The sequence below is a fragment of the Nerophis ophidion genome, linkage group LG13, assembly GCF_033978795.1.
Source record: "Nerophis ophidion isolate RoL-2023_Sa linkage group LG13, RoL_Noph_v1.0, whole genome shotgun sequence".
NCBI lineage: Eukaryota > Metazoa > Chordata > Actinopteri > Syngnathiformes > Syngnathidae > Nerophis > Nerophis ophidion.
Window position 1 is genome coordinate 59367775 of NC_084623.1, and position 15840 is coordinate 59383614.

Genomic DNA, 15840 nt, shown 5'->3' on the forward strand with positions numbered 1-15840 from the left:
TAGAACCAATGTGTAAGTTAGAATTAACGTGTAAGTTAGAATTAACGTGTAAGTTAGAATTAACGTGTAAGTTAGAACCAAAGTTTCAGTTAGAACCAATGTGTAAGTTAGAACCAAAGTTTCAGTTAGAACCAATGTGTAAGTTAGAATTAATGTGTAAGTTAGAATTAACGTGTAAGTTAGAATTAACGTGTAAGTTAGAACCAAAGTTTCAGTTAGAACCAATGTGTAAGTTAGAACCAAAGTTTCAGTTAGAACCAATGTGTAAGTTAGAATTAATGTGTAAGTTAGAACCAAAGTTTCAGTTAGAACCAATGTGTAAGTTAGAACCAAAGTTCCAGTTAGAACCAATGTGTAAGTTAGAACCAAAGTTTCAGTTAGAACCAATGTGTAAGTTAGAACCAATGTGTAAGCTAGAACCAATGTGTAAGTTAGAACCAATGTTTCAGTTAGAACCAATGTGTAAGTTAGAACCAATGTGTAAGCTAGAACCAATGTTTCAGTTAGAACCAATGTGTAAGCTAGAACCAAAGTTTCAGTTAGAACCAATGTGTAAGTTAGAACCAATGTGTAAGCTAGAACCAATGTGTAAGTTAGAACCAAAGTTTCAGTTAGAACCAATGTGTAAGTTAGAACCAACGTGTAAGCTAGAACCAAAGTTTCAGTTAGAACCAATGTGTAAGCTAGAACCAAAGTTTCAGTTAGAACCAAAGTTTCAGTTAGTGCTAAAGTTTCAGTTAGAACCAATATGTAAGTTAGAACCAAAGTTTCAGTTAGAACCAATATGTAACTTAGAACCAAAGTTTCAGTTAGAACCAAAGTTTCAGTTAGAACCAATGTGTAAGTTAGAACCAATGTGTAAGCTAGAACCAATGTGTAAGTTAGAACCAAAGTTTCAGTTAGAACCAATGTGTAAGTTAGAACCAATGTGTAAGCTAGAACCAATGTTTCAGTTAGAACCAATGTGTAAGTTAGAACCAAAGTTTCAGTTAGAACCAATGTGTAAGTTAGAACCAATGTGTAAGCTAGAACCAAAGTTTCAGTTAGAACCAATGTGTAAGCTAGAACCAAAGTTTCAGTTAGAACCAAAGTTTCAGTTAGTACTAAAGTTTCAGTTAGAACCAATATGTAAGTTAGAACCAAAGTTTCAGTTAGAACCAATGTGTAAGTTAGAACCAATGTGTTAGTTAGAACCAATGTGTAAGTTAGAACCAATGTGTAAGTTAGAACCAATGTGTAAGCTAGAACCAAAGTTTCAGTTAGAACCAATGTGTAAGCTAGAACCAAAGTTTCAGTTAGAACCAAAGTTTCAGTTAGTACTAAAGTTTCAGTTAGAACCAATATGTAAGTTAGAACCAAAGTTTCAGTTAGAACCAATATGTAAGTTAGAACCAAAGTTTCAGTTAGAACCAATGTGTTAGTTAGAACCAATATGTAAGTTAGAACCAAAGTCTAAATGTACAGGTGCACGCACGCACACGCACACACACACACACACACACATGCGCGAACACGCACGCACACACACACACACACACACATGCGCGAACACGCACGCACACACACACACACACGCACACACACACACACAGACAGACACACACACACAAGCACACACACACACACACACACACACGCACACACACACACACAGACAGACACACACACACACACACACACACACACGCACACACACACACACAGACACACACACACACACACACACACACACACACACACACACAGACAGACACACACACACACACATGCGCGAACACGCACGCACATACACACACAAGCACACACACACACACACATACACACAGACACACACACACACACACACGCACACACACACACACAGACACACACACGCACACACACACACACACACATAGACACACACACACACACACACACACACACACACACACACACACACACACACACAGGTGTTTGTGTGACATCATCAAGTGTGATGAATCATCCCATCAAGAAGATGATGTAATGGTGTTTAATGTGTGTGTGAGTGTTGGCACTCAGGTTAAAAGCGGATGTACTCGCTTTGTTCATTTTGCTCTTTTTTTAGCGTGTACTAATAAGCAGGTTCTACTAAGTCCGTGTGGATGATCAACTATTTCACTGAAAACTGTTTTAGTGAAGCGGGGTTTCAGGTAAAAGTGTGACATGGGCCCCCGGCCACTAATCAGCTGGGCCCTTTGGGAAATGTTGTTTTGTTTAGTTTTTTTTAAACTGTCATTGCTCAGAGAATAATAATGAATTAAAACCAATGATTGGCATATTGAAAGCTCCAATTACTTCACATCAAATATTGAACTTAAAAAATGTTAGGGAAAATTGTGCGTATTTCATGTTTTTTGCCATATAAAAAGATTAAGCGTTTTTTTTAAATATTTTTTTTAATAAAAGGGCATACAAGAGACATTTAATCTACAAATAGATTTTAGGTTGATCTAGAGACTTAAGCGCTGAACATAAAAAAACCTTTAATGAGTTGGGCCTTTTGGTTCCCCAAGAAATGTTTCTTTAAAAAAAAAAACACTTTCATTGCTCAAAAATAATAACTCTAATATAAACACAAAGTTGCCATGCAGGCTGTTTTTTCTTGTAAAATGTCATTACTCAGAAATAATAATGAATCAAATTCAATGTTGTTATGAAGTATTGGCCTATTGAAGCTTCCAATTACATAAAATATTATACTTTTAATTTTTTCAAAGGAAAATATTGCATATTTTTAGTTTTTGCCATAAAAACATGGTTTAGACAAAAAGGGCACAAAGCATGAAAAAAACAACTTAATATTGACAAACCTGAAGTTGATCTAGAGATTTAAGTGTTGAATAATAGTAGAAAAAATAACAATATATAACTTATTTTCTGAACATTTTTGACCCCGTGACCAAACTTGAAGGGAGCCCTAAGTGATAAAAAAAAAAAAGCTGTATATAGTAATAATTTTGAAAATGAAAAATATCAAAAATGGCCCCCGGATAATTTGCCTCAAGAAGTCAGCTGGATGATGCAATAGCAAGAACACCATCAAGAACACAACCAACTCTAGAAACATGACCTATAAAGTCAGCTACACAACCAACTCTAGAAACATGACCTATAAAGTCAGCTACACAACCAACTCTAGAAACATGACCTATAAAGTCAGCTACACAACCAACTCTAGAAACATGACCTATAAAGTCAGCTAGACAACCAACTCTAGAAACATGACCTATAAAGTCAGCTACACAACCAACTCTAGAAACATGACTTATAAAGTCAGCTAGACAACCAACTCTAGAAACATGACCTATAAAGTCAGCTACACAACCAACTCTAGTAACATGACCTATAAAGTCAGCTACACAAACAACTCTAGAAACATGACCTATAAAGTCAGCTACACAACCAACTCTAGAAACATGACCTATAAAGTCAGCTACACAACCAACTCTAGAAACATGACCTATAAAGTCAGCTAGACAACCAACTCTAGAAACATGACCTATAAAGTCAGCTAGACAACCAACTCTAGAAACATGACCTATAAAGTCAGCTACACAACCAACTCTAGAAACATGACTTATAAAGTCAGCTAGACAACCAACTCTAGAAACATGACCTATAAAGTCAGCTACACAACCAACTCTAGAAACATGACCTATAAAGTCAGCTAGACAACCAACTCTAGAAACATGACCTATAAAGTCAGCTACACAACCAACTCTAGAAACATGACTTATAAAGTCAGCTAGACAACCAACTCTAGAAACATGACCTATAAAGTCAGCTACACAACCAACTCTAGAAACATGACCTATAAAGTCAGCTACACAACCAACTCTAGAAACATGACCTATAAAGTCAGCTAGACAACCAACTCTAGAAACATGACCTATAAAGTCAGCTACACAACCAACTCTAGAAACATGACTTATAAAGTCAGCTACACAACCAACTCTAGAAACATGACTTATAAAGTCAGCTACACAACCAACTCTAGAAACATGACCTATAAAGTCAGCTAGACAACCAACTCTAGAAACATGACCTATAAAGTCAGCTACACAACCAACTCTAGAAACATGACTTATAAAGTCAGCTACACAACCAACTCTAGAAACATGACCTATAAAGTCAGCTACACAACCAACTCTAGAAACATGACCTATAAAGTCAGCTAGACAACCAACTCTAGAAACATGACCTATAAAGTCAGCTACACAACCAACTCTAGAAACATGACTTATAAAGTCAGCTAGACAACCAACTCTAGAAACATGACCTATAAAGTCAGCTACACAACCAACTCTAGTAACATGACCTATAAAGTCAGCTACACAACCAACTCTAGAAACATGACCTATAAAGTCAGCTAGACAACCAACTCTAGAAACATGACCTATAAAGTCAGCTACACAACCAACTCTAGAAACATGACCTATAAAGTCAGCTACACAACCAACTCTAGAAACATGACCTATAAAGTCAGCTACACAACCAACTCTAGTAACATGACCTATAAAGTCAGCTACACAAACAACTCTAGAAACATGACCTATAAAGTCAGCTACACAACCAACTCTAGAAACATGACCTATAAAGTCAGCTACACAACCAACTCTAGTAACATGACCTATAAAGTCAGCTACACAAACAACTCTAGAAACATGACCTATAAAGTCAGCTACACAACCAACTCTAGAAACATGACCTATAAAGTCAGCTAGACAACCAACTCTAGTAACATGACCTATAAAGTCAGCTACACAAACAACTCTAGAAACATGACCTATAAAGTCAGCTACACAACCAACTCTAGAAACATGACCTATAAAGTCAGCTAGACAACCAACTCTAGAAACATGACCTATAAAGTCAGCTAGACAACCAACTCTAGAAACATGACCTATAAAGTCAGCTACACAACCAACTCTAGAAACATGACCTATAAAGTCAGCTACACAACCAACTCTAGAAACATGACCTATAAAGTCAGCTACACAACCAACTCTAGAAACATGACCTATAAAGTCAGCTACACAACCAACTCTAGAAACATGACCTATAAAGTCAGCTAGACAACCAACTCTAGAAACATGACCTATAAAGTCAGCTACACAACCAACTCTAGAAACATGACCTATAAAGTCAGCTACACAACCAACTCTAGAAACATGACCTATAAAGTCAGCTACACAACCAACTCTAGAAACATGACCTATAAAGTCAGCTAGACAACCAACTCTAGAAACATGACCTATAAAGTCAGCTACACAACCAACTCTAGAAACATGACCTATAAAGTCAGCTACACAACCAACTCTAGAAACATGACCTATAAAGTCAGCTAGACAACCAACTCTAGAAACATGACCTATAAAGTCAGCTAGACAACCAACTCTAGAAACATGACCTATAAAGTCAGCTACACAACCAACTCTAGAAACATGACCTATAAAGTCAGCTACACAACCAACTCTAGAAACATGACCTATAAAGTCAGCTGTGTGATGCAATAGCCAGAACACAACCAACTCTAGAAGGGTTCTGTCAATTAGCACAATGTCGGCCTTCGGGGCAGCCAGCTGCTCTGCTGTGGAGTGTAGGTCCAGTCCATACTGTACATTGTTACCATGGCAACCAAACACACACACACACACACACACACACACACACACACACACACACACACACACACACACACACACACACACATATGAGCCCCTAAAGCCAGGTGCAGCCAAAAGGGAAACAGCTTGCCAACAAACACCCTTGGAGGGATTTATGGAATCATGTTCTCATTTCTTCTGCACCAACACCTCAGTGGAAAATCTTAGTGGTTATTTTTGTCCTCAATGGTAGATACTGGACATATTCTACTGGACATGTTCTACTGGACATGTTCTACTGGACATAACATTAACAACAATCTAAGTCCTATTATTTTTGTCCTCAATGATAAATGGTCCCAGAAGAAAACACAGGACATGTTCTACTGGACTCATTTGTGCACACTTGACTTGCAGCACAACTTTGTTTTCTTTTTGGTGTCCATTGTTTTGTCCCGCCCTCCTTTGTGTCCACCAATCACAGCCTCGCCTTTGTGAAACCTCTACTGTACTACTTGCAGGCGGCTGTTTATGTAAGCAAGAAGAAACACAAAATGAACAAAATTATACGAGGGGAATTTAAGTGGTTTTAGTCATACTCAGTATATCTTTTGAGAAGGGAATAACTTTGTGTGACTGTATGTTGGATATACATTTGAGGAGGAGGAGTAAAAGAGGAAAAAGAACAGGAAGAACATGAAGCACAAAAAGAACAACAAAAACAAAAACAAGAGGAACAAAGAAGAAGAAGAAAATAAGAACCAAAAGAAGAAGAACACAAACAAGCACACAAAAAAACTAAATAAAGAAGAACAAGAAGAACAAAAAACAAACAGAAGAACAAGAATACAAGAGGAACAAAAAGAAAAACAAGAAGAACACAAACAACAAGGGAAAAGGGGAACAAAAAGAAGAACAGGAACACAAACTATCACCAAAAAAGAATAACACAAACAAAAACAAAAGAACAACAAAAAGAAAAAAACAATAAAAAAAACAAGAGGGGAAAAACAGAAGAACAAAAACACATATGAGAACAAGAAGAAAATAAACAATAAAAAGAACAAGACTACAAACAAGACAAGAGGAACAAATAGAAAAACAAGAAGAACAAAAAGTAAAATAAGAACAAAAACAACAAAAACAGGAGTAACATAAAGAAAAACAAGAACAACAAAAAGAAAAAGAAGAACACATACAAGAACAAAAGCAATGTGAACAAAAAGCAGAACAAGAACACAAACAAGAATATAAAAAGAACACAAACACACAAAAAAGGAACAGAAGGAGAACAAAAAGAACAAAAACAAGAAAAAACAATAGGAACAAAAAACAAAAAGAAAAACAAGAACACAAACAGGCATAAAAAGAACATAGAATAATCAAACATAAAAAGAATAAGAACAGAAAGAAGAACAAAAGGAACAAGAAGAAAAGAACACCGAATAATCTAACATAAAAAGAACAAGAACACAGAGAAGAACAAAAGGAACAAGAAGAAAAGAAAACAGAAGAATCAAACATAAAAAGAACAAGAACAGAAAGAAGAACAAAAGGAACAAGAAGAAAAGAACACAGAAGAATCATACATAAAAAGAACAAGAACACTAATAAGAACAAAAGGAACAAGAAGAAAAGAACAGAGAAGAATCAAACATAAAAAGAACAAGAACAGAAAGAAGAACAAAAGGAACAAGAAGAAAAGAACACAGAAGAATCAAACATAAAAAGAACAAGAACACAGAGAAGAACAAAAGGAACAAGAAGAAAAGAAAACAGAAGAATCAAACATAAAAAGAACAAGAACAGAAAGAAGAACAAAAGGAACAAGAAGAAAAGAACACAGAAGAATCATACATAAAAAGAACAAGAACACTAATAAGAACAAAAGGAACAAGAAGAAAAGAACAGAGAAGAATCAAACATAAAAAGAACAAGAACAGAAAGAAGAACAAAAGGAACAAGAAGAAAAGAACACAGAAGAATCAAACATAAAAAGAACAAGAACACTAATAAGAACAAAAGGAACAAGAAGAACACAAATAAAAATAAATCGAACACAAACAGGACCAACAACAAAAGGAAGAAAACAATAAGAAAAGATCACAGAATAACAACAAACAAAAAGGAGAACAAGAACAAAAACAAGAGGATCAAAAAACAATAAAAAAAGAACCAAAAGAAAATCAAAAAGAAGGATAATAATGTTCTCCATCATGAGAGTGAAACAACAAAACCAAAAGAGTGTTGGGAATCTTTTAGTGCTGACAAATAATATTTGAAATCACTTCAATCATTGTGATTAATCTTGATGAATTGTAATCACTTTTTGAAACACTCTGTCACACCTGTAATGTTTTACATCAAACATTTGTACTAAAGATGTTGTACATCAAACATTTGTACTAAAGATGTTGTACATCAAACATTTGTACTAAAGATGTTGTACATCAAACATTTGTACTAAATATGTTGTACATCAAACATTTGTACTAAATATGTTGTACATCAAACATTTGTACTAAATATGTTGTACATCAAACATTTGTACTAAAGATGTTGTACTAAAGATGTTGTACATCAAACATTTGTACTAAAGATTTTGTACATCAAACATTTGTACTAAAGATGTTGTACATCAAACATTTGTACTAAAGATGTTGTACATCAAACATTTGTACTAAATATGTTGTACATCAAACATTTGTACTAAAGATGTTGTACTAAAGATGTTGTACATCAAACATTTGTACTAAAGATGTTGTACATCAAACATTTGTACTAAAGATGTTGTACATCAAACATTTGTACTAAAGATGTTGTACATCAAACATTTGTACTAAAGATGTTGTACATCAAACATTTGTACTAAATATGTTGTACATCAAACATTTGTACTAAATATGTTGTACATCAAACATTTGTACTAAATATGTTGTACATCAAACATTTGTACTAAAGATGTTGTACTAAAGATGTTGTACATCAAACATTTGTACTAAAGATTTTGTACATCAAACATTTGTACTAAAGATGTTGTACATCAAACATTTGTACTAAAGATGTTGTACATCAAACATTTGTACTAAATATGTTGTACATCAAACATTTGTACTAAAGATGTTGTACTAAAGATGTTGTACATCAAACATTTGTACTAAAGATGTTGTACATCAAACATTTGTACTAAAGATGTTGTACATCAAACATTTGTACTAAATATGTTGTACATCAAACATTTGTACTAAAGATGTTGTACATCAAACATTTGTACTAAAGATGTTGTACATCAAACATTTGTACTAAAGATGTTGTACATCAAACATTTGTACTAAAGATGTTGTACTAAAGATGTTGTACATCAAACATTTGTACTAAAGATGTTGTACATCAAACATTTGTACTAAAGATGTTGTACATCAAACATTTGTACTAAAGATGTGACATTTCTCTGATCAACACACCTGGATTTGCTTGATTTGGAAGCAAAGCACCATTTGTCAGAGCTGCCGTTTCCTGTTGGAAGGAAATAAAAGCATGACGCTCACAGATTGTGACCTCAGATCAGCCAGCAGTGACTGATTGTGACCTCAGATCAGCCAGCAGTGACAGATTGTGACCTCAGATCAGCCAGCAGTGACAGATTGTGACCTCAGATCAGCCAGCAGTGACTGATTGTGACCTCAGATCAGCCAGCAGTGACAGATTGTGACCTCAGATCAGCCAGCAGTGACTGATTGTGACCTCAGATCAGCCAGCAGTGACTGATTGTGACCTCAGATCAGCCAGCAGTGACAGATTGTGACCTCAGACCAGCCAGCAGTGACTGATTGTGACCTCAGATCAGCCAGCAGTGACTGATTGTGACCACAGATCAGCCAGCAGTGACTGATTGTGACCTCAGATCAGCCAGCAGTGACAGATTGTGACCTCAGATCAGCCAGCAGTGACTGATTGTGACCTCAGATCAGCCAGCAGTGACTGATTGTGACCTCAGATCAGCCAGCAGTGACAGATTGTGACCTCAGACCAGCCAGCAGTGACTGATTGTGACCTCAGATCAGCCAGCAGTGACAGATTGTGACCTCAGATCAGCCAGCAGTGACAGATTGTGACCACAGATCAGCCAGCAGTGACTGATTGTGACCTCAGATCAGCCAGCAGTGACTGATTGTGACCTCAGAATAGCCAGCAGTGACAGATTGTGACCTCAGACCAGCCAGCAGTGACTGATTGTGACCTCAGATCAGCCAGCAGTGACTGATTGTGACCTCAGATCAGCCAGCAGTGACTGATTGTGACCTCAGATCAGCCAGCAGTGACAGATTGTGACCTCAGACCAGCCAGCAGTGACTGATTGTGACCTCAGATCAGCCAGCAGTGACTGATTGTGACCTCAGATCAGCCAGCAGTGACTGATTGTGACCTCAGATCAGCCAGCAGTGACAGATTGTGACCTCAGACCAGCCAGCAGTGACTGATTGTGACCTCAGATCAGCCAGCAGTGACAGATTGTGACCTCAGATCAGCCAGCAGTGACAGATTGTGACCTCAGATCAGCCAGCAGTGACAGATTGGGACCACAGATCAGCCAGCAGTGACTGATTGTGACCTCAGATCAGCCAGCAGTGACTGATTGTGACCTCAGATCAGCCAGCAGTGACAGATTGTGACCTCAGATCAGCCAGCAGTGACTGACCTTCTGGTCAAACTCTGGCACCCGTTTGCCACAAAAGGTGCTCCTGATTTTCCTTAGGTGAATGTCCAGTTGCAGTCGGACAAAGGTTGCCTGTTTTCCTCGGACCAGTTCAAGTAAATATAAATGTAAATATAAATAAATAAATGTAAATGTCACATTCCACACATTATTACTTTCATGACCTCACTATTGGTTTTGTAAGGTCATGTTACCTCTAAAGTCTCCAAAAGAAACACAGTTAATGTCACCCACTTTTTTCTTCTCTTGTTTTATCCAAACAGGAACCGATAAAGAACCGAAACGTCGAGCACAATCTAAAACGGAATCAAAAGTGGAGAAATATTATCAATTCTCATGACAGCATGAAGGTATTGTTGACCTGTGACAACACACCTTTCAGGTGAGTGCATGAAGGTATTGTTGACCTGTGATAACACACCTTTCAGGTGAGTGCATGAAGGTATTGTTGACCTGCGACAACATACATTTCAGGTGAGTGCATGAAGGTATTGTTGACCTGTGACAACACACCTTTCAGGTGAGTGCATGAAGGTATTGTTGACCTGCGACAACATACCTTTCAGGTGAATGCATGAAGGTATTGTTGACCTGTGACAACACACCTTTCAGATGAGTGCATGAAGGTATTGTTGACCTGCGACAACACACCTTTCAGGTGAGTGCATGAAGGTATTGTTGACCTGCGACAACACACCTTTCAGGTGAATGCATGAAGGTATTGTTGACTTGTGACAACACACCTTTCAGGTGAGTGCATGAAGGTATTGTTGACCTGCGACAACACACTATTCAGGTGAGTGCATGAAGGTATTGTTGACCTGTGACAACACACCTTTCAGGTGAGTGCATGAAGGTATTGTTGACCTGCGACAACACACCTTTCAGGTGAGTGCATGAAGGTATTGTTGACCTGCGACAACACACCTTTCAGGTGAGTGCATGAAGGTATTGTTGACCTGTGACAACACACCTTTCAGGTGAGTGCATGAAGGTATTGTTGACCTGTGACAACACACCTTTCAGGTGAGTGCATGAAGGTATTGTTGACCTGCGACAACACACCTTTCAGGTGAATGCATGAAGGTATTATTGACTTGTGACAACACACCTTTCAGATGAGTGCATGAAGGTATTGTTGACCTGTGACAACACACCTTTCAGGTGAGTGCATGAAGGTATTGTTGACCTGCGACAACACACCTTTCAGGTGAGTGCATGAAGGCATTGTTGACCTTCGACAACACACCTTTCAGGTGAGTGCATGAAGGTATTGTTGACCTGTGACAACACACCTTTCAGGTGAGTGCATGAAGGTATTGTTGACCTGTGACAACACACCTTTCAGGTGAGTGCATGAAGGTATTGTTGACCTGCGACAACACACCTTTCAGGTGAGTGCATGAAGGCATTGTTGACCTTCGACAACACACCTTTCAGGTGAGTGCATGAAGGTATTGTTGACCTGTGACAACACACCTTTCAGGTGAGTGCATGAAGGTATTGTTGACCTGTGACAACACACCTTTCAGGTGAGTATTGTTGACCTGACCACTGACCGTAAAAACAGAGGTAAAAACTAAACTGGTACTAACAAAGTATTGCGGTCATTATCAATTAAAAAAGGTATTTAGTGCTTTGGAAAACCGAGCACTTACAAGTGGAAACAGTGTGGAGACAGAAAAGGGAGAAAAGACGTGTGTTGAATTCAAAACTATCCATAAAGGTGAAGCGTGGGTTTAAAAACATAGTTAGCTCGCGGCTAATGTCCATCCACAGTGTTTTATCTACTTCTAAATCACTAATCCTTGCCTCCATGGCGACAGATAAAGTTCTACAAGTATCATCCCTGCAGGACCAGCAGTAGCTGCACATGCTTCACTACACACAGGAGGATTCAATAGCTAACCGCTAACGGCAAGCGAGCGCTCCACAATGTAAACAAATGCCATGTGTGGATCTATACCTGACATCCACTGTAATGATACCAAGTACAAGAGCTTATTATAATTGATACTACTTTGATTACATCCAAAAAATGTATTATAACCGCTAACAACAAGCTAGCGCTCCTCAATGTAAACAAATGTGTGGATCTATACCAATATTGACTGTAATGATATCAATACAAGAGCTTATCATAATCGATACTACTTTGATTACATCCCAAAAATGTATTATAACTGCTAACAACAAGCTAGCGCTCTTCAATGTAAACAAATGTGTGGATCTATACCAATATTGACTGTGATGATATCAATACAAGAGCTGTTTATAGTCGATACCACAATGATTACATCAATATTTTTTATTATCACCGCTAACAGCAAGCTAGCACTCCTCAATGTAAACAAATGGCTGGATCTATACCAACATTGACTGAACATGAGACAATAGGTGTGTTCTAGCACAGGGGACAATATAGTGTCCTAGAACAGGGGACAATAGATGTGTCCTAGACAATAGGACAATATAGTGTCCTAGAAGACAAGACAATAGATGTGTACTAGCACATGGGACAATAGATGTGACCTAGACTAAGGGACAATATAGTGTCCTAGAACATAGGAAAATATATTGTCCTTGAACATGGGACAATAGATGTGTCCTAGGTCCTGGGACAATAGATGTGTACTAGAACACGGGACAATAGATGTGTTCTAGAACAGGGGGAAATAGATGTGTTTTAGAACAGGGGACAATATAGTGTCCTAGAATATTAGGACAATATAGTGTCCTAGAATATTAGGACAATATAGTGTCCTAGAACATGGCACAATAGGTGTGTTGTAGGACACGGCACAATAGTTGTGTTGTAGAATACGGGACTATAGATGTGTCCTAGATAATGGGAAAATAGGTGTGTCTAGTACACAGTACAATCGTGTGTTGTAGAACACGGGACAATAGGTGTGTCTAGTACACGGGACAATCGTGTGTTGTAGAACACGGGACAATAGGTGTGTCTAGTACACGGGACAATCGTGTGTTGTAGTACAATAGATGTGTACTAGAACACGGGACAATAGGTGTGTCTAGTACACGGGACAATCGTGTGTTGTAGAACATGGCACAATAGTTGTGTTGTAGAATACGGGACTATAGATGTGTCCTAGAACACGGGAAAATAGGTGTGTCTAGTACACGGGACAATCGGTGTGTTGTAGAACATGGGACAATAGATGTGTCTAGTACACGGGACAATTGGTGTGTTGTAGAACATGGGACAATAGATGTGTCTAGTACACGGGACAATTGGTGTGTTGTAGAACATGGGACAATAGATGTGTCTAGTACACGGGACAATCGTGTGTTGTAGAACATGGCACAATAGTTGTGTTGTAGAATACGGGACTATAGATGTGTCCTAGAACACGGGAAAATAGGTGTGTCTAGTACACGGGACAATCGGTGTGTTGTAGAACATGGGACAATAGATGTGTCTAGTACACGGGACAATTGGTGTGTTGTAGTACATGGGACAATAGATGTGTCTAGTACACGGGACAATCGTGTGTTGTAGAACATGGCACAATAGTTGTGTTGTAGAATACGGGACTATAGATGTGTCCTAGAACACGGGAAAATAGGTGTGTGTAGTACACGGGACAATCGGTGTGTTGTAGAACACGGGACAATAGGTGTGGCTAGTACACGGGACAATCGGTGTGTTGTAGAACATGGGACAATAGGTGTGTACTAGAAGGTTGTAAATGTTACTGTCGTCAACAAGAAGAGCAACAAGTGTACAGAACAGGAAGACATGTTTGCAGGAAAAGTAGAATTGTGACATCAGCTGTCCCACACACACACACACACACACACACACACACACACACACACACACACACACACAGGTGAGGTTACCTGTAGACCATGCCTGTCTGGCTCCTGATGGAGTCGTGCAGAGTCAAAGAGTGAAAGTTGACAAAGTCCTGCAGGTGTCTCAGCTCCTTCACATTCTTCCTCTTGGGGGTCCACAACATGACGGGGGGGCCGCTGGGGGTCCGGGGCCCCGCCAGCCTCCCCTGCTGAGCCTGGAGGCTGCTGGGCCTGCGGGGGCCCCTCTGCTTGGGGTTGGGGATGTCCTGGCAGGTGGCTTTGTACAGGTACATGTTCCAGTGTGCAGGACACACCTATGTGAGAAATGTTGTCTTCACTGACCTTCTGTGCTGTGCAGTCAGTGGATCAAAGGCAGGAGGAGAAGTCTGCAAACACTAGTCCAGTCCAAAAAGTCCAGGGTGAATAAAAGTGATCGTCCATCATCAGCACGTTTCTTGTTTGTGCTCATGAAGTCTCTCTCTCTCTCTCTCTCTCTCTCTCTCTCTCTCCCACACACACACACACACACACACACACACACACACACACACACACACACACACACACACACACACACAAACACACACACTTTGCCCTCTACACAGTCAGTCTGCATGAGGGACACACGTTGCTTTTGCTTCCTATTAAACAGTCTGGGAATCTGGGACATTTTTCCACACCCCCCCAACGCTCCCTCTCTCTCTCCCCCACCTCTCTCTCGCCCCCATCTCTTTCTCTCCCTCTCTCTCTCTCTCTTAACCCCTGATCTCTGTCTCTCGCCCCCTCTCTTTCTCTTGCCCCCATCTCTTTCTCTCTTGCCCCATCTCTCTCTCTCTCGCTCGCTCTCTCTTTTCCCATCTCTCTTTCTCTCTCTCTGTATCGCCCCCATCTCTCTCTTGATAAATAAATGATAAAAGGGTTGTACTTGTATTGCGCTTTTCTACCTTCAAGGTACTCAAAGCGCTTTGACACTACTTCCACATTTACACACACACACACACACACACACACTGATGGAGGGAGCTGCCATGCAAGGCGCTAACCAGCACCCATCAGGAGCAAGGGTGAAGTGTCTTGCTCAGGACACAACGGACGTGACGAGGTTGGTACTAGGTGGGGATTGAACCAGAGACTCTCAGGTTGCGCACGGCCACTCTCCCACTGCGCCACGCCGTCCCTCTTGCCCCATCTCTCTCTCTCTCTCTCGCCCCCATCTCTTTCCCTCTCGCCCCAGCTCTCTATCTCTTGCTCCCAACTCTTTCTCTTTCTCGCCCCCAACTCTCTCTCTCTCTCTCTCGCCCCCATCTCTTTCCCTCTCGCCCCAGCTCTCTATCTCTTGCTCCCAACTCTTTCTCTTTCTCGCCCCCAACTCTCTCTCTCTCTCTCTCGCCCCCATCTCTTTCCCTCTCGCCCCAGCTCTCTATCTCTTGCTCCCAACTCTTTCTCTTTCTCGCCCCCAACTCTTTCCCTCTCGCCCCAGCTCTCTATTTCTTGCTCCCAACTCTCTCTCTCTCTCTCTCGCCCCCATCTCTTTCCCTCTCGCCCCAGCTCTCTATCGCTTGCTCCCAACTCTTTCTCTCTCTCGCCCCCAACTCGCTCTCTCTCGAACCCATCTCTTTCTCTCTCTCGCCCACATCACTCTCTCACCCCCCATCTCCTTCTCTCTCTCCC

General features: G+C 39.8%; 1 protein-coding gene across 5 annotated transcripts in view; it reads right to left on the minus strand.

The window, feature by feature from the left end:
- kcnab1a (potassium voltage-gated channel subfamily A regulatory beta subunit 1a) overlaps nt 1–15840 on the minus strand; it is a 105265-nt gene that overhangs the window by 82759 nt on the left and 6666 nt on the right. The window contains exons 1-2 of one of the 5 annotated variants that reach the window (XM_061919300.1): nt 14512–14702; nt 14215–14446 (exon numbers count right to left, since the gene is read on the minus strand). The exons of 2 other annotated variants lie outside the window; for them this stretch is intronic. In XM_061919300.1, coding sequence (XP_061775284.1) covers nt 14215–14333 — 119 coding nt within the window. In that variant the 5' untranslated portion in view covers nt 14334–14446; nt 14512–14702. Of the gene's footprint in view, nt 1–14214; nt 14712–15840 lie in introns of those variants that run through there. 2 more of the 5 variants (XM_061919296.1, XM_061919298.1) reach the window with 2 other exon arrangements.